The sequence below is a fragment of the Orycteropus afer genome, unplaced genomic scaffold, assembly GCF_000298275.1.
Source record: "Orycteropus afer afer isolate SDZICR_OR568_19922 unplaced genomic scaffold, OryAfe1.0 scaffold00289, whole genome shotgun sequence".
Lineage (NCBI taxonomy): Eukaryota > Metazoa > Chordata > Mammalia > Tubulidentata > Orycteropodidae > Orycteropus > Orycteropus afer.
Window position 1 is genome coordinate 3,275,076 of NW_006921876.1, and position 24,530 is coordinate 3,299,605.

General features: G+C 45.1%; 1 protein-coding gene across 1 annotated transcript in view; it reads right to left on the reverse strand.

Moving 5' to 3' along the window:
* The window catches only part of LOXL2 (lysyl oxidase like 2), a 113,319-nt gene that overhangs the window by 42,518 nt on the left and 46,271 nt on the right, over positions 1-24,530 (reverse strand). Inside the window, exons 4-6 of the mRNA XM_007950838.2 lie at positions 19,032-19,254; positions 14,917-15,100; positions 6,030-6,181 (exon numbers count right to left, since the gene is read on the reverse strand). Of these exons, the coding sequence (XP_007949029.1) occupies positions 6,030-6,181; positions 14,917-15,100; positions 19,032-19,254 (559 nt within the window). The remainder of the gene's footprint in view (positions 1-6,029; positions 6,182-14,916; positions 15,101-19,031; positions 19,255-24,530) is intronic.

A 24,530-nucleotide genomic window follows, 5' to 3' on the forward strand; every position in this document is an offset into this window, starting at 1 on the left:
TTCTTCTTTCTTCTTGACGAGGAGAGACCTGTCAGTTACATATTCTTTAGTTCCTTATACCTCCTAGCATTTATGACGATTGTAATTAAACTAATTGTCAAGTTGTTTAACAGCTGCGTTCCCTGATATAATATAAGCTTTAAAGGGCTGGGCTGTATTTGTCTGGTTTATTGTGTGATCAATACCTAAAATTGTTGGGTCAAGTTGGTTCTGACTCATAGTAACCCCATGTGACACAGTAAAATTTGCCCCATAGGATTTTCTAAGCTGTAACATTTGCAGGAGAAGATCGCCAGGTATTTCTTCTACAGAGCTTTGTGTGGGTTTGAACTGTCAACTTTTAGGTTAGTAGTTGAATGCTTAGCCATTGCACCACCAGGTCTCTTTTCACAAATGTTAGGCACTCCATAAATATTTTTGGAATGAAGGAATAAATGAATAATATGGAATGAAAGGACTGACCAACTTATATGATGTCAAGCAGGGAGGTTGGGTGTTTGAGGAAGAGTTCTGAAAATGCAACTCTCATTCCCAACCCAAATATCTTACCATGCTTCCCATTGCATGGAAATAATTCCCACCTCTAGCAATTCATTCCTTTGGTAAGGACAGGGAACCTCTAGGAAACCCCTGTGAAAATGCAAACACTTTGTCATAAGCAACAGCATGACCCCTTGTGCATGGGTCTTAACTCTTATTAAGCTGCAAACAGACACGCCAAAGATAGCCATAATGATAGCTGTACCCCCCAGGGTTGTTGAGTGGATGAAGTAAGTGAGATAATTCATGTACTGTGATCAGAGTAGAGCCTGTCAAATATCAGAAATTAAAAAAATAATAAATAAAAATTCAGAGGTGATAGAAGAGGTGGAAGCAGGCAAGAAGAGGGCTGGCCTTAGGGAGGCTGAGATTGATCTTCCTAGGTGTCTTTGGGCTTCCAGCGTCAAGGTGGGCACTGAACATTGTACTGGATATGAATTTGTACATCACTCATCACTAACGTATCTGTAAAACCAAAACCTACTGCCTTTGAGTTGACTGAGACTCATAGCGACCCTAGGGGATAAAGTAGAATTGCCCGTGGGGTTTCCAAGGCTGTACATCTTCAGGGAAGCAGACTGCCTCATCTTTCTCCCACAGAGTGGTTAGTGGGTTTGAACTGCTGATCTTTTAGTTAGCAGCTAAATGCTTTAACCACTGCACCAGTAGAGCTCCTTAATCATATCTGAAAACCTATGTAATTGCAAGAACAAATGAAAAAAATAGAGCCATTAGTAAAGTCTTAGAATGGCCCAAGCATTGGAAAGGAGGCAGGCTACCTAGCTTTAACAGCTTGAGGAAGGGGGCAGCTGCCCTTCATCAGGGTATGCATTTAAACTTATCAAGGATGTTTCTAGGTAATCACAGGCCACCCTTCTGCTGCTTGGCTTCTTTGAGACTTAATAAAAGCCTGCATTTCATTGTACAGTTCCTTCATGTGCTTTGTGAACTTCTGCTGGGAATGCCAGCATTTCCCAAGAGACAAAATTTGTGTATGGAGTTTGGATTCCACCTGATCCATTCATTCATCCAATATTTATCGAGCACTTTCTTTGACAGTCACTGTGCCAGGTGTTGGGGAATTTTTGAAGCACTTACTGTTTCCCTGAGGGAGTCGAGGTGGTGCAAGAAGTTTGTGATTGGTTGTTAATCTAAAGGTTGGCAATTTGAACCCAGTCAGTGGCTCTGTGGAAGAAAAGCCTTGTGAACATCTTCCATGAAGATGGTACCTAGAATACTCTATGGAGTGGTTCTACTCTATAACACATGGGGTCATCATGAGTTGGGGACTGACTCAACAGCAGCTAACCCTAACAACTATTTCCCAGACCTTGTACAAGTCCGTTATGGACATTAGCTCATTCAGTCTTCATGGCAACACTGTGAGGAAGTACTATGGTCATTCCCATTTTACAGATGCGAAAGCAGAGTCGCAGATAAGGTGCCTTTTAACTCGTATACTCGACCACCTCCAAGCCAGCTACCTGAACCCCTATCTTTAGGGATATTTTTAGTCAAAAGCAGGAATCACTGTATGTATCTGCAGGATTGGGGGAAACAGAACTGAGAACTGAGCTGGAGTGTTCACAATTAGGATGGAGGACAGTGCTCCCGGTGAGATCCAGGCCCTGGGTGCTCTGAGGCTTTTATTGTGCACTGGGGTACTGGGACTTAAGGCATTCACTAAGGCACCTAGTTTTGTCCCTTGTGAAAACCACCTCTGGTCTCTGCTGAGTGGCTGCTGCCTTGGCAGGGACCAGTCTTCCTGTCCCTCACTCATATCCCCTCTCCCCACTTCCCTGGCTCCCTGAGTCTCTAACTTCCTGGCCTGCCATGGGCTGGGTAAAACTGTATCCAGGAGGGGCAGAGGGACACAATGGGTCCTGTGATCAGGACTGGAGGCCCTGTTTCTAGGCCTCAGGATGAGCCCTCTAACAACTGTGTCCTGATTATAGGAAGCCTTAAGTTAAATTTCCCTTCCTTTTGGGAGGTCTAGATCCTCTCCCCTTCCTCTAGGCATGGTTTCCTGGCTCCCACTTTCAACCCTTGGTGGTGCTAAAGGCGCTCACAGCACTGTGTACCTATGAGGAGGTGCAAGGCTTCAGATGTGGGCAGTTCCGATGGGCGGAAGTTAACACCGACGGTTTAGCATGCCAGTGCATGGTGATGATGAAAAGCAGGATGACTTTTAATCAGGGTTATTATTGTTTTAAAATTCCACAGACTATGCACTGCCTTACTGACTGCACCTGGGGCAGATGATTCCTATCATTGCCTCATTACATGCCACTGCCTCATAAGACCTGAGTTTGTTGCGTCACCTCAAGGTCAATATCAGATGAGGACGGAGCATGTTGAAGAATTCCCTGGTTCACGCATTTTCCTGCTTCCAGGGCGCAGTGGGGCTCCCCAGTTAAAGTCTAAAGTGAAGACTCCTGTCTCTAAGGCTTCCTTTGGGAGGGTAGCAGGAGACACTTCCCCCTTGTCCACTGCTGCCTGTGTGGCCTTCTCAAAGTTGGTTGGCCATGAGACCTTATCTCTGACCTGGGTTTTAAAGCCAAAGGATGTGGTGGAGGCTGAAGAATGCAGCTGCCATGCTGACTCTTGGGCAAGGAAAATATGTGGCAAGCTATGCCCTTTCTCTGAAGCACTTCTCAAAGCTCCAAGGTGACCTGTGTTCCCCTAAGGCTGACTAAACTTAGGTAGCCTTTGTGACATGGAGCAGGGTTTGGTTGCTCTGGAAGGATCCATTTGGGTATTCTTCTCATTTTCCAGAGAAGACTGGAAGGGCACAGAATGGCTGCCATGAAGTTCTAACTTTGTCCAGGAAGCAGATCTCTTCTATTCACAAGGGCTCCATTCACTCCCTGGGTTAGAACTGTGGGATTTGCCTGGGTTGCTTGCTGAAGGTGGTCTGACCTCACCAGTCAATGGAACCCCAAGAGGCCTTGGGTCAGCCAGGAGCCTCTGGCCCTTCTCCTAGTCATCACCTGATACCTCACCCAGCCACACCACATCCAAGGCATAAAGATGCCAGGGAAAAGTCAGTCTTTCTCAAAATTTCTTAAGACAGCCCAGGTATTTCCCTTTTCCTATCTGGTTCCCAGTGGCAGTAGAAGGGAGGAAAGTATGAGCAGTTAAGTTTTTCTGAGCATGAAATGGAAAAACAACACACCTCCAGACAGTGGCTATTACAAGGCTGTGCCATGTTTTGATAAGGTTGTGGTCATCTAGGTCCACACCTAGTCTGGGAAGTGGCAGGGTAAGAGAAGAGGTAACTCAATCCAGATGTTAGCAGAAAAAGAAACATGGGGACTTTCCAACTCAAATTCCACACATGTGCTTAGTCCTGCTGCCAAGCCACAGCCAGGACCACTGTTCAGAGGTGAACCAGAGGTCAGCAAGGGTGCTGGAGCCCCTGAGGTAGATTATTCTGCCTAGAAAACCCACGTGCCATTCCTAGAGCCTCCCCACCCTGGCTTCTCACTCCCAGCAATTAAAGAAATGAGGCTTTGTTGCCATTGGATGGACAAACCCATCTAGTTCCAAGTCTGCAGCTTTTATTAGTGGTTTAGACAAGTCAATTTCCTAGTGAACTGGAGATTTGAGGGGAAGTTAGGAACCATCTCTCTTACCTCATTTTCAGAGAAGGAAACTAAAGACTCAGTGAGATTAAGAAACCAGCTTGACAAATGTAAGATTTCTCACTGAGTATATAAGTTTATGGTCATTTATAAGTAAACAGTTATATCAGTGAAAGGTCAGAAATGGCAAAAAAGCATTTACTGTAGAATCAAAAAGCCTGATTTCCCATCACTGAATAAAGATGATTAGGTGAATCTGAGCAAGTTCCTTAATGCCTTCATGTTTCATTATTCTAGGAACCTCAAGTTGAAAAAGAAATCCAAGTTTATCTTGTCAACTATCAACCTTAATGTCTGACCATCAACAAGGAAACAGAGGTTGGAAACTTAAATACCTTCAATGGCAAAGCAAGCAACATAAATGTGTAAAGATTCTGTGAGATAATAAATAAATAAATAAAAGTGATAGAAGCATTGGCTAATTAAAAAAAAAAGAAAAAGAAACCACCTTAAAGTCACACAGCTAGTGAGTGATTCCTGATTCTGCCCAGGGTTGTTGCTAATACCCTTTGGAACTACATGCTATGCCATGCGATAGCTTGCTCCTTTACCAGAGCCACACGATTGTTGCAGCCTATATGGATTTCCTTCATAGGTGACTTTATCTGCTTCCCGTGGGATAAAATCAAGCAGTCCAGAGATAAACTTCTCTTACATCCTATGCTTGCACATAAGGAACACCTCCTTGACTCTGGAGGGCCCTCGTGCAAGAGTAAGAGCTGCTTGTGTTGGGGTGTGGCTTCTCCACTGGCCTGGCTCAGCTCTGCCAAACAGAAAGTATTCTGGAAAATTACTTTTTGTTTGCCTAGCTCTTCCATTTGGTTAGAAAATCCCCATCCTGCCAAACACCAATCTGTCTGAACAGTGCCACAGCCTGTCACATTTCATAGCTTTACTGTGCCTATCTTGGTGTGCTGCTTGGCAATTATAGATTGCAAGTCTACCTTGCAGTGTAGGGTTTGTAGCCCACACTCCTGCTCACCCACAGGCCAACTCTGCCTTAGTTGAGTGCCGTTGGTGTTCACATTTTATGGCCCCACTGAGTGATGAATTGCATGGCCAACCAGTTCAGTAGCATCTTTGGTCTGCTGGGGCCAGGTCAAACAGTGACCTGACTGGGGATTTGCTCATTGTTAAAAACACTTAGGAGGCTTTTCCAACATGTCAGCCCTGCTGGATGATGGGCAGCACCAATCACATTCATAGTAGAGTGAAGATTGTTAGACAGAATGCACTGTGCCTTGCAGCAAAGAGGAATTCATCTCGTGAGGTGCCCCTGTGGGCAAGGTCACACCTAAGCAGAGAAACACAGTGTAGGTTTTTAGAGATCCCATCTCAAGAAGGGAGAATGTGTCTCTGGCTATAATGCCGTTAGTTTCCCTTTTCCTTCCCTCTGATTACAAAATACTGTCCTCCTTCCCCAGTACTATTTGTATTTTGCTTAGGTTTCTGTGTAGTTTGCAGACCTGCTGTTGGGTGTCATTCCTCTGGGTTCTTAGCAAGAGCCCCTGATAAGGGTGTCATAGGTGCTATAGTCCCATGCATAGGTTTGAGTTGCAATCATACCTGTATGTTGAATCCTAGCATAGGGTGTGGCATGCTGTGGATGCCCAATATCTGGCACATGAAGGAAATAAGGAGGATGGTATTTCCACTTACATTTTCTCATTTGGCACATTTATGAATGCAGGTGACAACGTCATTAATGCTGATTACAGGAGAGCCTGAGCACTTTCTGATACTACCCGCTACAAAACTTCAGAGTGAGGCCACTTGGTCTGTACTGTCTGGGACCTTAGTGAGGAAAACCATATGCAGTCCCCTCTAAGCATCCTGTCACCTCACCTTTTTGTGGAAGCCCATGGCAGGGATATTACATCTCACACCAGCATCTTCCTCATGGCTGCAGCCCAGAGACTCGGCATTGAATTTGCAGTTGATGATGGACTTCTCATTCCCTGTGCACTCAATTTCATTCAGGTGGATAGGTCCTATCCCTGATAAGGGAAAATAAATGTGAGCTATGAAAACTTTGAAGAAAATGTTCTGGAATTGACCCAGAAAGTCAAGGACAATGAGAGCTTGCCTCTCCCATCCTTCTAACCTCTTCTCATAATCAGCTCAATGACCTGGGTCTCTTGTCTTTGGGGAAGAGAAGAAAATTTATCCTTGGGATGAGGTTCCTGACACTAAACCATTGCTTTTTGTCTTGGAATTCACTTCTCCCATAAGAACAAATAAAGTTTGTTACTAACTTGCTGTGTGACCTTGGCCAGGTCACAGCTTCTATGACTATTGGTCTTCTCACATAAATGAAAGAGTTAAATTAGAATGTTCTTCCCAGCTTGAATATTCCATGCATCTATGGATTAGAAAGGAATGACTATCACAGTATCTTGTCATTGACCATGCAGGAAACAGATGATATACTATAATTAAATAATTTGAGTAGAGTTAGAGAAAAAAAAAGGGGGGCAGGATACTTTAAAATAGAGGCATGGACAGAATGTAGGGCAATAACAAAGAACAGGAGTACTCAGGGATGAGTGACAGTGCACATAGATACCACTCCTATACCTGTAGGAGTGAAGGGAGGAAGTCAATATCTGAATCAGCAGAGCAGAAACGCTGTGTGGAGGGGTCACCTGATGAAAACTGTTACTGGTCATGGAGGGTGAAGTCTGGGGGGGGGGTCCTGCAGGGAGAGTATGTACCCTGGCCTCTCTCTCTTCTCCTCCTCCAGTTTCCTGCAAGCGCTCTTCATTGGCCAAACCCAACTGTGCCTCCTGGGACACTGGACAATATGGAAAAGAGTGGAGAATAATCCTGAAAAGGAGATAGAAGGCATCCTGGAGGATATCAGGGGCAACATCTATTATAGGCATTGACATAACAAGAGTGAGCCTCACACTGCTTGACAGACAGCATCCTCATTCTGATGAACTTTCAGTTCAAGTCAGGTCATACAAGTAACTTTCCTCTTTCCAGCCCATTAGATGGATGGAAGCCCAGTTCTTTCCAGGTACTCTGGCATGCATCTCTTCCCAACTTCTTGGAACCCTGCTCTGCCAGTGACCTTCTCACTCTCCTAATACTCACCTCTTCCTCTTCTTTGGACCCTGTCTCTCATGCTCTAGAATCTCTCATCTTTACAATAACCTCCATTGACCCCACATCTCCCTTTGCCCTGTCAACGCCTCCCCTCAGGGTGGACTTCGTGGAAGAGTTGTCTGTTCTTGTTCTCTCTACTTGCATGGCAAATGATATAATCTTGTCTCTAATTGGTTTCTCCTCCAGATCTCCCCATCTCAGAAACAGCACTTCCATCCACCTGGTTCTTCCTGCCAGAATCCAGAGATCCGCTCTGGTACTGCCTCTTTCTCCTTTATCTCTGACAACCAACCCATCACCACATTCTGTTCACTGCCCCAAATCTGGATACCTTTTTTTCCCCCTTCCATTCATGTTGCCATAACCTTAGTCCCCAGAAGGCTGGCGGTTCAAACCCACCAGCCACTCCTCGGAAGGAAGATGGGGCAATCTACTTCCGTAGTGATACTGCCTCGGAAACCGAAGGAGGGGTCGCTATGAGTCGGGTCGACTTGACGGCACATAACAACAACAACAACAACACATTAGTCCAACCATTTAATCTTCTATCTTTCTAATACTGGAAACAATAATCTAAATTCTAGTCTCCCTCCCCTCTTGCTTATTTCAATCTATTCTCCAGACAGCAGTCCAAGTGACTTTTTTTAAAAAAATATGTATTGAATCATGACACTCTCTGTCTTAAAACCTTTAGTGACTTCCCAGTACACTTACAGATACAACACTTAATCATCAGCCTAGTCTACAAGAACCTCCATGATCTGACCTCCCACCTCCTGTTCCAGCTTTGCCTGCTCTCCTCCCTCAGCCACAACTATCTCCTTTCAGCTCCTCTATTAAGCAGAGCTCTTGCCTCTGCCTCAATGGTTTTTCTTCCCACTTCTCACATTCTAACTCCTCTTATCTTGCAGGGCTCAGCTTCCACATCACTTCCTTAGAGAAGTCTTTTCTGATTCCTCAGCCTAAAATGGGATCCCCTGTGCAGCCTCCCACTGAGCTCCGCTTTACATTGTTTCTAGGTGGTTATTTGTTTAATGTTTGTAGGTCTTCCCAACTAGGCTGGAGGATCCACTAGGGCAGGGGGCAGGTCGAGTTTCCCTTTTGTATTCCCAACCCCCAAACCCACTGCCATTGAGTTGATTCTGACTGATATCAACCCTATAGCCCTACAGGGTTCTGAGGCTGTAATTGTTCCAGAGGCAGACTACCACATCTTCCTCCCACAAAGCAGCTTGGTGGGTTTGAACAGTCAACCTTTTAGTTAGCAGCCAGATGCTTAACCACTGTATCACCAGGGCTCCTTGTATTCCCAACCAGTGCCAGGTAAACTTTAAAAAAGAAAAAAAAAAATTTGCTGTTGAGTCAATTCCAATTCATGGTGACCGCGTACAACTGCTGCATAGGGTTTTCAATGGCTGAGTTTTTTGGAAGCAAATCACCAGACCTTTCTTTGGAAAAACCTTTAGGTGGGTTCAAATTGCCAACCTTTTGGTTACTAGTCAAGCTCTCAACCTTTTGTGCAATCCAGGGACTACTGCCTGGCCAATAGGAAGTGCTAATAAGTTGTGTCTAAATGTTGAATTCACTGAGTGCTGTTGTATCTCAGCCTCTGTACTAAGTGGTGGAGATTCAAGGATGAATAAGGCAGGTCTCTTCATTGAAGAGCTTTTAGTTCATGGGAGGCAGACATATACACAAAGACTTGTCTGGGGTTTCTGGAGACACCAATAGTTAACTTCAGAAGCAGTTCGTGTTAGTAGGTGAGAGCCAAGTTTCCATTTCTTTGGAAATTCATGAATAATGATGTTTCCAATTCACTGGAATTTTATAAAATAGTATAAATTAATAAAAACACACAGTGACTATGGCTAGAAGCATCCAAAGACTCAGAATAACACTTAAGGAACCCTGATGGGGCACGGTGGTTAAAAAGTGGTCAGCTGCTAACAGAAAGGTTCAAACCTACCAGCCGCTCCACGGGGAAAGATGTGTCAGTCTGCTTCCATAAAGATTTGGAAACCTTATGGGGCAGTTCTACTATGTCCCACAGGGTCATTATGGGTTGCAGCCTACTCAATGGAAATGGGTAAACAGCAATCGAAGCAAGCAAGGATCATAGCTCCTGGCTTAAGATGGACATAAAAGTGAACAGCAACCTTGGACTTGTGTACCACGGGCTTGTTTGAGGATGATCATGATGGTAGCTAATATTTATTGGCCACTTAGTATATGCTGAACTCAGGTCTGAACACATTGGTTATATTAACTTATTTAATTATCACAACAACCTAATAAAATGAGGAAACTGAGGGCCAAGATTACAGTAACTGGACCACTGGTAGAGGTAAGATTCAAACCAGGCAGTGTGACCCCAGAGTCATGATTTGAAGTTTCTGAAGTGCATTCTGGAGAATCAGGAGAGAAAACCCTGTTTTGGAAAGGAGTAGAAGGTTTGTTCTGGGAAAGAGCTGAGCAATCTGGTCCCAGAGAAAACCTACGTTCTCCTGCCTCTAGGGATGTCCCCACTCTCTCCTACCTCCTGGGATGCATTCTCCTTTCTGCCTTTAAAGGACACCTCAAGTCCCTCCTCCTCCATGGCTTAGCTTGAAAAGATCTCACCCTCTTCTAAACTACTTTTGACACCTCTCACACACTCAGCAATGAGCTTTGCAGTCAGTCTGAGATTGAATTCAGCCTGCATCTCCTTGGAGAGTGACTAGTTCTTTCTGAGCTCTACTTTCCTCACCCGTAAAAGGAAACAACAATAATAATATCTATCTTGCTCAGTTAAGATTATGAGGAATGAATGAGGCAAAGTATGTTAGGGACTGGCATTTACGCATTGACAGCTCTGTATCCCAACCACTAGACCACCAGGGAGCACTTACTCAGTGAATAGTAAGTAGCATTATCAGTAGTATTTCTTCTGTATCACAATTTATTTGTTAGCATAATTTATCTTTGATTGGGCTTCTTATTTCTCTCACTTGACTTAAGCTTCTGGAGAGCAGAAACTTTAATTATAAATGTTTGTGGAATAAATAAATTCTCCATTTCAGGATCCAACCCTAACAACACTGAATAAATGTTTGTTGATTGCTAAACTATAGGACACAAGTCATGGGTGGTACAAATGATTAAGCATTCAACTTAATCTGGGTGACCCCACCCAGAGACTCTTAATTAACCCACTTAATCTGGGTGACCCCACCCAGAGACTCTTTGGAAAATAACTTGGTGATTGGCTTCTGAAGGGGCATAGCCATTGAAAACCTTATGGAGCAGTTTTACTCTGCACACATGGGGTCACCATGAATCAGAATTGACTCCATGAAAACAAACAACAACAACAGACTACAGGACAGGAGTTCTGGTACAGAAGTGCCTAAGGCACTTGACTGCTAACCAGAAATCTGGCAGTTCAAACCGTCAGCCACTCCTAGGAAGGAAGACTGGGCAATCTACTTCCGTAGTGTTACCATCTCAGAAACCCAAGGAGGGGTCGCTATGAGTCAGCTCTGACTCAACGGCAAGTAACAACAACAACAACAACAACAGACAGAAGGAGAAAGGTTAACTAAAAAACTTACCATGCTTCAGATTCCATCTAACAATTGATTGGTCGAATTCTGGCCCAACAGTGGCTCTCTCAGAAACCTGGGGGTGAGGCTCCTAAGGGCAGGCCCACTTACCCACAGAGCAGAGAGACAGAAGTGTTTCTCACCCTCTTCCCTCAACCACACAGAGCTGGGTAAGCTAAACAGTGTGGGCAGTGGTGCCAAAGGACACTAGCTGGGTGTTCAGCCTCAGTCTGTCCTGCAATGTCTGTGGGCTCCTGGCCCTACATTGCTGGCCTGTGTTTGACCTTCTGCACTCTTGACCTCTAGCTTTCACCCACTTCTGGGTTCTGGAAGCTTTCTGAATTCCTTCTCCTCATGATGCCTTCCCCACTTCTACCTCTGCTTTGCTCTTCCCTCATGGATGTATAACCACATGGTGGTGATATGACCACAAGGTTTGGAGCAGGAGCAGGGTGATACGGAAGAATCCCCATGCCACACCTTTGAGTGGGCCAGACTCTGTGGACTGAGATCTGTTAATGGGTTAAACAGTCAATTTAGCTGGTTACAATCAGATTTTAAAGACCACAATTGAATGGAACTGGAAATATCCTTGTGTTTTCGACTTGTGTTGTAAAGGAAAGAATTGCTTTATGACATTTTTTTCCCCAGTTTTATTAGCATGGCATATTCATGTATTTCTTACTGTGGATTATAGGAAAAAAGGATTTAATGCCACTGGTCTCCATCTGCTCTGTCCAATACAGTACTCACCAGCCACATGGACTATTGAGTACTTGAAATGTGGTGAGTCTGACTTGAGACTTGTGGTGAGTGTAAAATACACATTTCATTCTGGAGATGTATTACAAAAAATGTAAACTATCACATTAATATTGTCTATGAATCAGAATTGACTGAATGGAAATGGGTGGTTATATCAATTACATGTTGAATGATATTTGGAATATATTGTATGAAATAAGATATATGACTAAACTTAATTTCATCTATTTCTTTTTACTTTTTTTTGTGGCAACAAGAAAATTTGAAGTTACATATTGGCTTGCATTATTTTTCTGTTAGACAGCACTGCTCTAGAATGTTGAAACTTTTTCGAGTGTTCATACAGCTCACTCACCTTATTCAATTGGGATTCATTCATTCACTACTCATAAAATGTACATCTCTTGTATATGATGCGCTGGGCATAGACCCAGCACAAAGGACAGAGAGACAAAAGACACAGGCCTGCACTCACAGAACTCAGGGGGCAGGAGGAAGTAGATGCATAAATGGGCAGAGGTGTCCATATGTGTGCAGGGAATACAGAAGCATAAAGGAGCAGTGGTTGACTATGACCTGACATTCTTTTTGGTGATAAGAGCAGGTTTCTGAGAGAATCACAGAAGGTTGGGGGCAGATAGAACCTCAGACCATTAATCCAGCTATTTTCTTTGACAGTGAAGACCTGGAGGCCCAAAAGTTTGCTCAAGATCACAGAGCCAGGGCCAGCTAGCAGGGCGAGGACTCAAACTGCTGCCACTCAGTTCTTGCCCTTTCAGTACTCTCTGGTTCTGGGTGTGGCCACCTGGTCCATCAGCCTGTCTGTTCTGCAACTTGACCTTGAATATGTACTTTTCTCTTTCTTCCTACTGGAGCGGAGCCCTCCCAGCATGGCAGAAGATAATAAATCATCCAATGGTTCTTTCAAAGACCATATCGAAAATGCCAAACATCTCTTTCTCCCAGAGTTCTGCTGGGCCTGATGCCTTGGAAAATTTTGGCTGCTCTGGGCAGTGAAATAATTAGGTCAAATAGCACACACCCATAATAAATGGAATATTTATGTCATCCAGTGGCTTGTTTGTTTCTTGGAATGAGTGATCTTTGTCCTGAAGGCCTTAGGAGAGCCCACATCAACATGTCTACCAATGAGTGAAATGGACTGTGGGAATAGTTAAGATCCAACAGCATCCTGGAGAGCTCGTTGTGGCCAAAGGAGGACTGTAGTGTTGCATAATGAAAGCTGCCTGAAAGGAAAATGCTGTGTTCTAGATCCCAAAATTATGGTGTACACCTAGGAAGCCTGCACAGATGGATAGTGGAGGTGGAGAGATGTTCCAAATGGTAATAGGATTGGGCCAAAATGAGTGTAAAGGAAAAAGCCCAAATCTGAGAGCACTTAGGATTCGCTCTTTCTCTGCCACTATCAGGGTGACCTCAGGCAAGTCACTTGTTCTCTAGAGCCAAAAATTTCTCATCTGTTGGGCTAGGTGACCTGACTCCTCACCAGCAGAGACATATATGGTCCCAGGATTCTTCTCACCAGTCCACTAAAAAGCACAGCCTCTTTCTAACCATAGGGGATCCATTTAAGAGTTGACCTATCACAGTCTGGGGCAAGGGCATGTTGTAAAAATAACCAACAACGGCACTAAATGGATGAGCTCTGCTTTCAGCAGCATGCTTGTGTTGGAGGTAAAGTCAAAAGCATGTTTCCAGAGTCTCACACAGGAAACCACTGGATGTGGTTGGTCCAGCCCTGAGAACTGGGGACTATTATCTGTAAAAGCTGTGATCCATGACCTCATCACATTCCTTTCTGCGGAGTGATGGCTGTATGTTTGACAGTATGGAAACATCTTCCCTCCAGAGGATAGGACACCCCCATTCCTTCCTCCCCAACCCCCTGCCAAGCATGAGCAAGCCCCTCCCAGCCATCATAGCCCATAATCCACAGCAATCTCCCTGTTGGTCATCACTGAGAAATTCCAGGCAATGACTGGATTCCCCTTGTTCAAATCACACTGCTCCAGGGGAGGGCTGGGCATTCATTAGGTTGCATGGTCTGTTTTAGAAGCAGCCTTTTCCTTCTGAAGGACCAGGGCTTGGCAAGATGAATAGTCTTCATAGAGCCTTGTGGGGAGGGGGAAACTATTTGTTCTGTTGTAGTCTCCTGTTCACATGTTTCTTTCAATGAGTGACTCACTTGAAAGCCTGGTATACTTTTGTTATTTGCTCAAATGGAAGATTTGTTCAGGAAACTTAATAAAAACCAGGACCCTTTCCATGAGCATCTCAGGAGAAACGCAGTTCGAGGTTCTCATTCGCCCTCTTTGGTGTAAGTGGGAGAATTTTTGTGGTGCTGCACCACAGTAGAAAAGTAAGATGACAGTTGAGATGTTTTTGTCTGCAGAAGTGGTTCACGACCTGTCCAATACTGTAGTTCCATTCTGGAGGAAAAGTCAGAGAACCTCGGCTTTCTCATGTGGGCAGTGGAGAGCCCTGGGCTAGGGGGTGGGAGACCTATGTTAGAGCATTAATTTGACACTTAGATGTTGTTAAGTCCCTGGGTGGCACTGAAGTGTTTACTTACTAATTGAAAGGTTGATAGCTCAAATGTACCTAAAGGTGGCTCAGAAGAAAGGACTGGGAATCTACTTCTGAAAAATCAGTCACTAAAACCCCCCAAAGCACAGTTCTACTTTGACATACATGGGCTTGCCATGAATTGGAATTGAGTTGCTGGCTTTTTTTTTTTTTTTTTAAATACATTGCCTCACTTTGGTTAATTTAAGGAGCTCTGGTGGTGCAGTGGTTAAGGCATTCAGCGGCTAACCAAAAGGCCAGTGGTTCAAACCCACCAGCCTCTCCATGGGAGAAAGAAGAGGCAGTCTGCTTCCCTAAAGATTTACAGCCTTGGGAAATCTATAGGGCAGTCTACTCTGTCCTGTAGGGTCACCATGATCTGAATCAACTCGATGGCAGTGGGTTTGATTTGGTTGGTCAATTTACTTCCTTCTCTGGGTCTCAGCTTCCAAATCCACAAAGTGGGGAGTTTGCACTCAACATTCTCTAAGCCCCTACCAGTCTTACTGTCTGGGCTGTGATTCTCTAATAGAACAGCAGCTGCTGAAGGGATGTCAAAAAGCAGGAGACCCAGAAAAGCCTTAGGCCAGCCAGCCAGGCCCCTGGCAGTAGGCTAGACACCAGGGCTGGGCTCATCAAGCAATACTGACCATGACGAGAGGCCACTCGAACAGCCTCCTGTTTCTTACCTTGGCCCAGCCTGGAGCCAGTGATGGCCTCCTTGGCACTCCCAAAGCCCAGTTCTCGGCAGACCACACTGGCAGACACCAGGTCCCACTTGTCATCACAGATGGTTCCCCATTCTCCGTTCTTCAGCACCTCCACACGGCCCTCTCCAGTGTTGGCACCACCTCTCAACCGCACCAATGGTTGCTGAGGAGACACATAGTCTTGCTGAGCAAAGAAGCTGATGCGTGGTTCGGCTGGCAGCAGCAGAAGGCACACTATTCACCCCTACCTTACCCATCCCCAGCCCACATTTGTTCTGGAGCCAAGTTCACACACAATCCCACAGTCCAGGAGCTGAAGCTGTGCTTAATGTGTGTGTGTGTGTGTGTGTGTGTTGGGGGAGGAGGCTTGTGCTCACTCTGGTGCAAGCTTCCTTTGCAGCCCTTATTATTATTATTTTAAATTGTGATTTGGGTGAAAGTTCACAGAGAAAATTCATTTTCCATACAGTAGTTCACACACACTTTGTTTCATGACATTGACTGCAATTCCCCACTATGTAACAGCTCTCTTCCCACTTCCTCTCTGTAGTTATCTCTTCCCTGTGTCCTTCCCTCCCACGCACTCCTGCCCCTCAAGCTGTCTCCCTGTGCAAATACCTTTGCAGCCCTTTTATGGAGCTTTTGTCCTGGAGCACTGGGGAGCCCATCAAGGACCCTCATTCATTTGTCATCAGCTGTGACACAAGCCGATCCCTTCATTCTCCTTTTCCCTCATCACCCTATCCTATGACTGGTTCAAGGATGTTATCATGAGTACTTCCCTCCACTCTGTCACCCTGGAACCTCAAGCTTTAAAGCTACAGAAAGACGCTCCTTCCCACATGTCCAGATGGCATCATCATGTTGCCTTGCTTATAACAGAGTACAGTGATCTTACCCTGAGGGGGAGCCTTATAGGAAGACTCCTTGCTACTAAAGTTTCTTCAGTGATTCTGCTTTGCACACCAATGAAAGACAGGAGGGTGAAAGGTAATGGAAAGACAGAGCACTAGAAAGTGGAGCCTTTGCTGAGCTAAAAATAAGGCCATGACATAGAGAATGGATTCTGCAAGGGGGCGGGCAGCCTCACACTGGTAAGGACCCACATCCATTCTGGAGATGAGTTCACACACAATCCCATTCCTGCTCTTGCCGTTTCCCAATTTTACTATCTAAACTGCACGTCTTGTCCAAATCTGCCAGTTTCTGCAAAAAGATCCAGCCCTGTGAGATATGCTGAGAAGTATGGGAGTTATAGTTTAAATATTATTTGTTTACTGGCAGCTGGGAAACCTTAATCACCTTATGGGATTGATTGAACTGTACTAGCTTCTTGACCCCAGTGGATCATTTCTTACCAGATGAGAGCTGGGTCACTTAACTCTATCTGCCCACATCCGGTTTGCATAAGTTTCAGTGTATGTGTCTTGGTGGGGAACTCAGAAGGTTCTCAGGCCCTGAGTTATTACTGACACTTATTTGGCTCAACACAGAGGGGGAAGGGTAACTGTACGGCGATTAAGCAAGAGTCACCTTCTGCTCTGGCCTGTGCTGCCCTTAGCCCATCACTACCCTCCCCCACCCCACTGATGGCGTGGATGAGGCTGGCCTGATTGGAGGTAGTATTTTTCAAGCATCCATGTACACCAGCTACCTTGAGGGACAAAGCATTAAATAAGAACCTTGTTGCTCCATCTTCTAGCTGAGGTTCCATCTCAGGCACCTCTCTCTGCCCCACCAACTGTGCCTCATGTCTGGCCAGCTGTCTGGTCATAGCAGGGTGGAACACAAGACATCACCCAGATTCACCAGACCCTAGAGACTGCTCTGACTTGGCATTATGGGGAGAAGAAAAGAGGGACATGGGTGTGTGCAAAGCACTCACTGGCTTCAGGCATCTTTATTTTAGCTTTTTTTTTTTTTTTCTAAAAAAAAAAAACCTGCTGGCTCCAGTGTCTTGTTTTCTGTAGATCCATCACTTTCATTCCCCTTCCACTTTCCTTCAAGCTGACTAGTTGGAGGCCAGGCCCCCTTCCCAGCCAGAGCGTGACCCACACTTAATGGAGGCAGAGTGTCAAATAACCTTGCCCCAGCCCAGCAGTGGCCAGGCAGAGTGTCAGCTGGCCCTAGAGAAGAGAAAGAAAGAAACCAAGGGAAACTGTGATGTAAGGCGCGCTCTCTCTCTTGCTTTTCTTTTTCTTTTTTTTTAAATTGGTTTGGTGTGAACTTGATTCCTTTGCTTTAAACCACACAGTAGAAGAATTCCAAAACAGTAGGACCTGGTATTCTGGATGACAAATGAGAAGAGCTCAGGGTTCAGCTGAGGCTGTGGAAAGGATGTATGCCTTCAAATCATGGAGAGGGTGGGGTGGGTGGGGTAAATGGGATGGGGCAACAGGGTGGCTCATTTGGAGATGGCCCCAAAATAATGTTATCCACGTATGCTTGTGCTGATTGGTTGCAAACATGTGATGGTGTGACCATGTCTATGCACTTTAGTCACCTGAGTGAGGGAACTGAGGAGGCAGGGCCAACCCATTCACAGGTGCTGCCTCCCAGAAGTACCAGGCAGGCACTCCAGAGAGTTCCCACATCCTCTGTTTGATGGATGGAATCACATCATTCATTTCACTTCTTTCATTTAAGACTCTGTCTTTTTTCAAAATATACCACCCCAGCCCAGGAGAGAGCAACCAGTATGGTACATCAGACCTTTGCCCTGGTTTCTCCTTTCCATTTGAGAAGTGCTATTACAACCTTTCCAAGGTCCTCAGGTATAGATGGAGGAAGAGAGATGAGAAAGGGCAGAGGGGAAAGATGGAAGGGGAGGCAGGGACAGGTGAGAGAAAACATAGGTGGTACTGCCTCTGCTAACAAAACAAAACAAAATCCACCAGGTTTGGAAGCTATGGTCTTGGGTGGAAATTCTGCTGGCCTACTCATCTTCTGCTATTCCCACCTCACTCTTAGACCTGACTGATACCCCAGCTACTCCCACCAGGGACTTTCTTCCTCCTTTGGTCCTTGTCACCCCTGACTTGGACTCTCATCCTCCTCAGAGCTCACTTTGAAGTCACCCTGCCATGGAGATTACTGTGTACCAAGGTTTTATCCAGCATGGGAAAGCATCCCCCCATGAATGACCAAATGTCTTTCCCACCCCTCCTTTTCCTCCTCCTGTGCACTATCCCCACTCACCAGCCTCACATGAGCAGTTTCTAAAACATACAAAGCACAGCAACTCTTTGGTGGATAGATGGGGGAATAAAGAATAGGAGAAAGAAAAGCTAACTGCTCCTAAATGGCTATGGAGGGAAGACATAATAGTGTACTTTGTATTTTGTAGAGGATGGGTCAAGCCTATGCGTGGTGGGGAAAATTCACTCTTCTTGTGAAGTCAGTTGAAATGGGGGTGTTAATTTATATGAGCTAATGTACATCTACAGTGAATACATTCACACACACACACACACACACACACACACAAACATGCTGGTTCATTTAACTGTAAGTAGATTTTCATTTTGTAGCTTGCTGAAAGATTTTAAAACTTTTTATCCTTTCTGTTGCAGAATAAACTGAAACATGTTTCCAAACACTAGCTTTCATGTGGTTTTGAGAATTGTATCACATGGTCAACAGTTCCAAAACTATTCTTTTCCTTTGGGAAGTTTGTATTAGCGTAAGGTCCATGTCCAACAATCTCCCCACCCCCATCCTCTATTTATTCTGGGTCTGCAGATAGTGCACCAAGAACCAGTGATGGTTGATCATGAACCATTCTTCTTCTCCTGGCTCTTTATCCTCCACAGAAGGAATTCCAGTCCCAGAGAATGAAGAAATAATAGTAGAAGGACAGGTGGTGGTGATGCTAATTTGGGGCCAGGGTCCAGCTTCTGATCACACCCTGGAGGTAGCATCTACCAGTGAGCCTGGCCCGACCTGGTACCTGGGAAGACTAGAAATAGCCTTTCTGCCTTCCTGCCCTCTAGGGCACTGGTCTCAGATGGGGCTAGCTCTCCTCATTCTCTCCTGAGGGTCCCTGTAGCCTTCCCCCAGGTGCCAAGTGGCCACACCACCTGCCCCTTCCTCACCTCTGGCTTGTAGGCTTTCCGGAATCTTGATGGTCCATCGAGGCTGAAGGCTGGGCCAGGCACACAACTCACCACAGCGGGCAGCCCATTCTCACAGGTGATGTTTTTCACGGGGTCCTTTGACACCTGAGTACCCAACTTGCAGCTGGAAATGTGAGCCTCCGTGCCTGTGCAGTCCATGGAGAATGGCCAGTAGCGCTGCTTTCTCCTGGAGGCAAACATTCTGCAGGAGGAGGGAGGAAGGGAGGGAGGGAAGAAGTGGGTGACCGAGGCATCAGGGCACCCACTCTTCATGTTTTCCACAAATATGCACTGGGCTAGTCAATTCATGCTGGAGCTAGGCCTGCTTCACAGATCTCTGCCATTGTCTATTCTATAAGCACATACTGATGACCAAGTCTGTGCTGGCAGGATTTACAGGGGGTAGAATCCAGAGGAGGTAGATAGGATTTCCCGCCCTCCAGCAGCTCCCAGTCTAAGCAAGAAAGGACTAACAAAGTAAAGTAATAATAATAAGGTTGTTGTTGTTGTTATGTGCCGTAGAGGCAGACCCGACTCATAGCGACCCCTCCCTGGGCTTCCAAGGCAGTAATAATAACCTATAAATGTAAACTCAAAAAAGTATCAGTTCTAAATGAGATGAGAGAAGGATGGGAGCCCTGTGGTTGGTATGATGAGATGAGTGACTGGAAAAGGAGGACTTGAGCTGGGCCTTGGATGACAGGGAGGATTTGGAAGGGAGGAGGGCAGGGAGGATACCCATCCTCTCATGCTATCACAGCTCTTTAGGGACCATGTACATGTCCTTGCTTGAAGAACCCAGTGAGATGTCAGGGAGAATGCAGACAGCACCACTGCCAGCTGCCCAGAGGTGAATCCTCTCAGGCAGGCTGACTTCTAGATGGGACAAAAGCAAAGTTTCATCCCTGTTGGTCAGGCAGGCTTGGAAATAGCTGCTTTGTCACAGAGTGTATGGGATGTGCACCCAAAGGAGAGACAAATCCTACAGACATTAGCATCTCTTTCCTTAAGCAAAAATTGATACTTGTAACAATTGTAGTATACCTGCAGGCACATTGACAAAGACTATTACAAATAAGGACTAGCCTAGAAAATTCAGGATGTATGCTCATGAAGGAGTCCCTGGGTGGTGTGAACAACTAACACATTCAGCTGCTAACCAAAAGGTTGGAGGTTCAAGTTCACCCAGGGGTACCTCGGAAGAAAGGCCTAGACATCTACTTCTGAGAAACTGACTACTGCAAACCCTATGGAGCCCAGTTCTCCTCTGGTATACATGGGGTGGCCATGAGTCAGAACCAACTCCACAGCAACTGGTTTATATGCTCACCATAGCTATGGCATAGAGCACAAAACTACACAAGAGAACTATTAATAACCCAAGAACCCCACTTCCGGTAAGGGCTGTGCACTTGGAAATGAAACCTACAGCTTGTTCCCCATGACATCCCCACATCTGGGCTAGAGAACACTCTGGAGTTATCAGCTGGGAAAGCACTGGTGAAATCTCACCAGTCTGCACTTGGCTCAGGAAAATTCTTTTGCTTCCAGGTTGCAATTAACACCACCCTCTCTCAGGGAACAGATGTACTGAGCTCTTACTACAGAGCAAAGCATCCACAGCAAGCGCAGAGCTACCCAAAGATGGCGCGCCTTCCTTCCTGAGGCAGCTCTGCCTCCCTCTTACATCAGCTCACAAGAATGCACTGTGAGCCACCACAGGCCTCCATCAGAGAGCGCACACCCTTCCCCCATCCCAGCGGCCTGATTCACTCAGGAAGCCCTAGGCCCTGGGGTCCAGAAGGAGATGGGGAGGATGGGTGGACAGCCCACTCCAGGTCTGGTGACTGAGGGGTGACTAGAGATGGGAGCAGCCTTTGGCCAACCAGGAAATCTGCTTGTGAAAGGGGTGTCTAGGCCTACAGCTGGGTAGCAGGAAGAACAGTGAGATGAACTGAGTCAATTCAAAATGAAAAGTCCTAATGGTTTTCCCCCAGCCAAGGGTGAAGCCAGGATATGAGGGATCTTGAAGCTTAGATGGGAGCCCTGGTGGCACAGTGGTTAGGCAGTTGGCTGCTAACTAAAAGGTTGGCAGTTCAAACCCACCAGCTACTCCATGGGAGAAAAATATGGCAGTCTGTGTCCGTAAAGATTTACAGCCCTGGAAACTCTGTGGGGCAGTTCTACTGTGTCCTATGTTGTTATGTGCCATCGAGTAGGACCTGACTCATAGCGACCCCTCCTTGGGTTTCCAAGGCAGTATCACTACCAACCTCCCTTCTGAGGAGTGGCTGGTGGGTTTGAACTGCCAGCCTTTTGGTTAGCAGTCAAGTGCCTTAGGCACTATGCTACCAGAGCTTCTAGGGTCGCTAAGAATCAGATTTGACTCAATAACAATAGGTCTAGTCTGGAAGTTTAGACAAGGAATGCTGGTGGTGAAATGGTTAAGCACATGGTTGCTAATCAAAAGGTAAGCAGTTTGAACCCACCAACGACTCTGTGAGGGGAAAGACCCAGTGATCTGCTCCCATAAAGATTATAGCCTAGGAAACCCTATGGGGCAGTTTTTCTCTGTCATATAGAAGAGACTCTGTGAGTCAGAATCAACTGGACAGCACACAACAAGTAATAACAACAATGAAGTTTAGATAATATTGGAATCTTGCTTTAAGTAAATATAAATGAATACAAATATTCCTTTGCCCCAAGGAATGGGGGCCTGAAGCTTAAACTCCATTAGTGTCAAGGTACACCCACAGCTCTCTAGCTCAGAGCAAAGTCAACCACCAGAGCAAAGCCAAGGGCATGAGCAACAGGAGTCCTCAGTGAGGAGCCCCTGACTCCATTCCTGGGACAATCTGTGGATGCAGAGGCCTCCATGGTACATGCAAATAAACCAGTTCTTCCCCATTCAGTCATGGCCAATGAATCTAAACCAGAACAGACTAAAACTGGCAAAATGTGAGTGAACCGGGATGATAACCACATTGGGAAAAATTACAGGTAAAAGTCCTGCTAGAAACTTAATCTCCCTGTTAAACAACAAAGGCAGTGTGTGCGTTGCATAGCAACCAAATCTCTTGAACAGTAGAGTCAGAAACAGTGGTGCCCGGCTCAAATATGGTGGCCTATCCTGCTGCTTTGAATGTGCATTGCTCTCCACAGTCTTGGCAATAATCCAACCTCTCACACATCAGGCTCCTGAAAGGGCTCAGTACACCTCTTCTGAGTTTCCTATTCCAGGGCTTTCACTCATAATCCTTCCTTGTTCTGGTTTTGTTCTGCTTCACCCAAATTTAAAAAATGCAGATCTGTTCCAATTTCACTTTTTGGGCCATGACTGAATTCGTTTGAACTGGTACAAAGCCCTGGAATAAACCTCCTGTATCCTCTGACCAGGGGGAGCAGAGGCCCTGAGGAAATGTTGGGTCACCAGCCTTAGAGGGTAATTCTGAGGACAATGAGAAGCAGGTTAGCAGAAAGACCCAACACCAGAAGGGCCATGAGGAGGTTCCAAGGCTAGAGGGGACTCAGTTACTGTCCAAATGAGTTTCTAAGTCTGTGAAGTCCAGTAGGGTCCTCAGTGGATACATGGAGATTACTAACCCCTATTCCAGGTGGAGAATGACTTTTAAAACTGTTTCCTCCCTAGAGTGGGCAATGCTTTGCGGGGAGGCCGTTTCTCATGTCTTGGGGATGTGATATTAGCAACAATAGGGATAGACTGTAGGAAGTGCAAAAGGGAAATGGGAAAAGATGCAACCAGAAACCAGGAGTAAAGAGGCATTAATTCAGGGACCATGCTGGCTTCCAGGCCCCCATTGTCCTCAAATTCCTGAGCAGGCCCCACTTATAACCCCCTCTATGGGCACTGCCTTAGTTCTCAGACTTGACAGCAAACCCTGAGTGGCATGTGAAGGCATGAGTTTCTTCTTCTTCTTTTTTTTTAAATGCATTTTATTGAAATATAATTTATGTACAGTGAAATACACAAAACTAAAGTGACATGGGTCAATGCATTTTTTTTTTTTTTTGCAGTGTTCCCTCCCCTTCTCTCCCACCCCTGGCAACCAACAAAGAAAGTTTCCCTCCATATAAACCTTTCCTTGACCCTCCACAACAACAAACTAATACTATATTTGTCCTTCTGTAACTGACTTATTTCACTCAGCATAATGTCCTCCAAGTTCATCCATATACTGCGGTGTTTTGCAGACTCTACATTATTCTTTAGTGCTGCCTAGCATTCCATTATGTGTATGTACCATAGTTTGATCATCCACTCTTCTGCTATAAATCTTAGCGATAAGTCCCTTGCCAGATATGTAATTATTGGCAAGTATGAATGTGCTGCTGTCATTTGTTATGTGTTTTGTGGTGTTGATTTCTTTGTTTCATATAATTTTCTATGCTGAGCTCATTTTGTTTATGAATAGTGTTACCACTTCCTTCATTGCTATTGTTTTAGTATTTGCTGAATATTTATGATGGTCCTCTATTTTGATGTGAAGGTTTATCATTTTTCGTTGAGGTTACCCTGTGATTTATAGTTTTCTTCCCAAGTTTAGAACAGTCTGTTCTATCTTGTAGTTGTCTTGACTTCCCTACCATCTAGAAGTTCTGTAATGACACAGTTTTTTCCCCTCTTTTTGGTTTGTACTTGTCTTCATTTGTCAATTGATGTCTCTGGTTCCCTGTTTACAGTCCCATAGGCTCATTTACTTTGGATACTTCCATAGCTGGGTTGGCTTCTGGGTTATATCATCATGTGTGCTAATGGTCAGTTGTTGGCTGTTGTTGCTTCTCTGTCCAAAGGACTCCCTTTAGCATCTCTTGTCAGGTTGGTCTGGTTTTAACAAATACCCTTCATTTCTGCTTATCTGGAAATGTCCTAATTTCACCATCATATTTGAAGGACAATTTTTCTGGGTACCTAATTCTTGGTTGGAAATTTTTCTCTTTCAGTGTTTTATATATACCATCCCATTGTCTTCTTGCTTGCATGGTTTCTGTTGAGAAATCTGAGCTTAGTCTTGTTGGTTGCCCCTTGTAGGTAACTTTTCATTTTTCCTATGCTGCTCTCATGATTCTTTCTTTGTCTTTGGTTTTGGTAAGTTTGATAATGACATGTCTGGGTGATTTTCTTTTGGAGTCTATCCTGTTTGGGGTTCGTTGGACACTCTGAATGGATATATTTTCATCTTTCATCATACCAGGAAAATTCTCTTCCAACAAATCTTCATTAATTTTCTCAGTGGTTTTATTTGTCACTTCCTGTTATGGAATTCCAATTACACGTAGTTTATTCCTTTTGATGGTATATATACCACATGAACCTTAGGCTTTCTTCATTTTGTTTTGATCTTTTTTCTGATTTATCTCTTTCCAAAGAAGAGTTCAGGTATTTGCCTTCAATCTCCCTAATTCTGTCTTCCATTGATTCAATTCTGCTCCTTTGCCCATTCAATGTCTTATCTA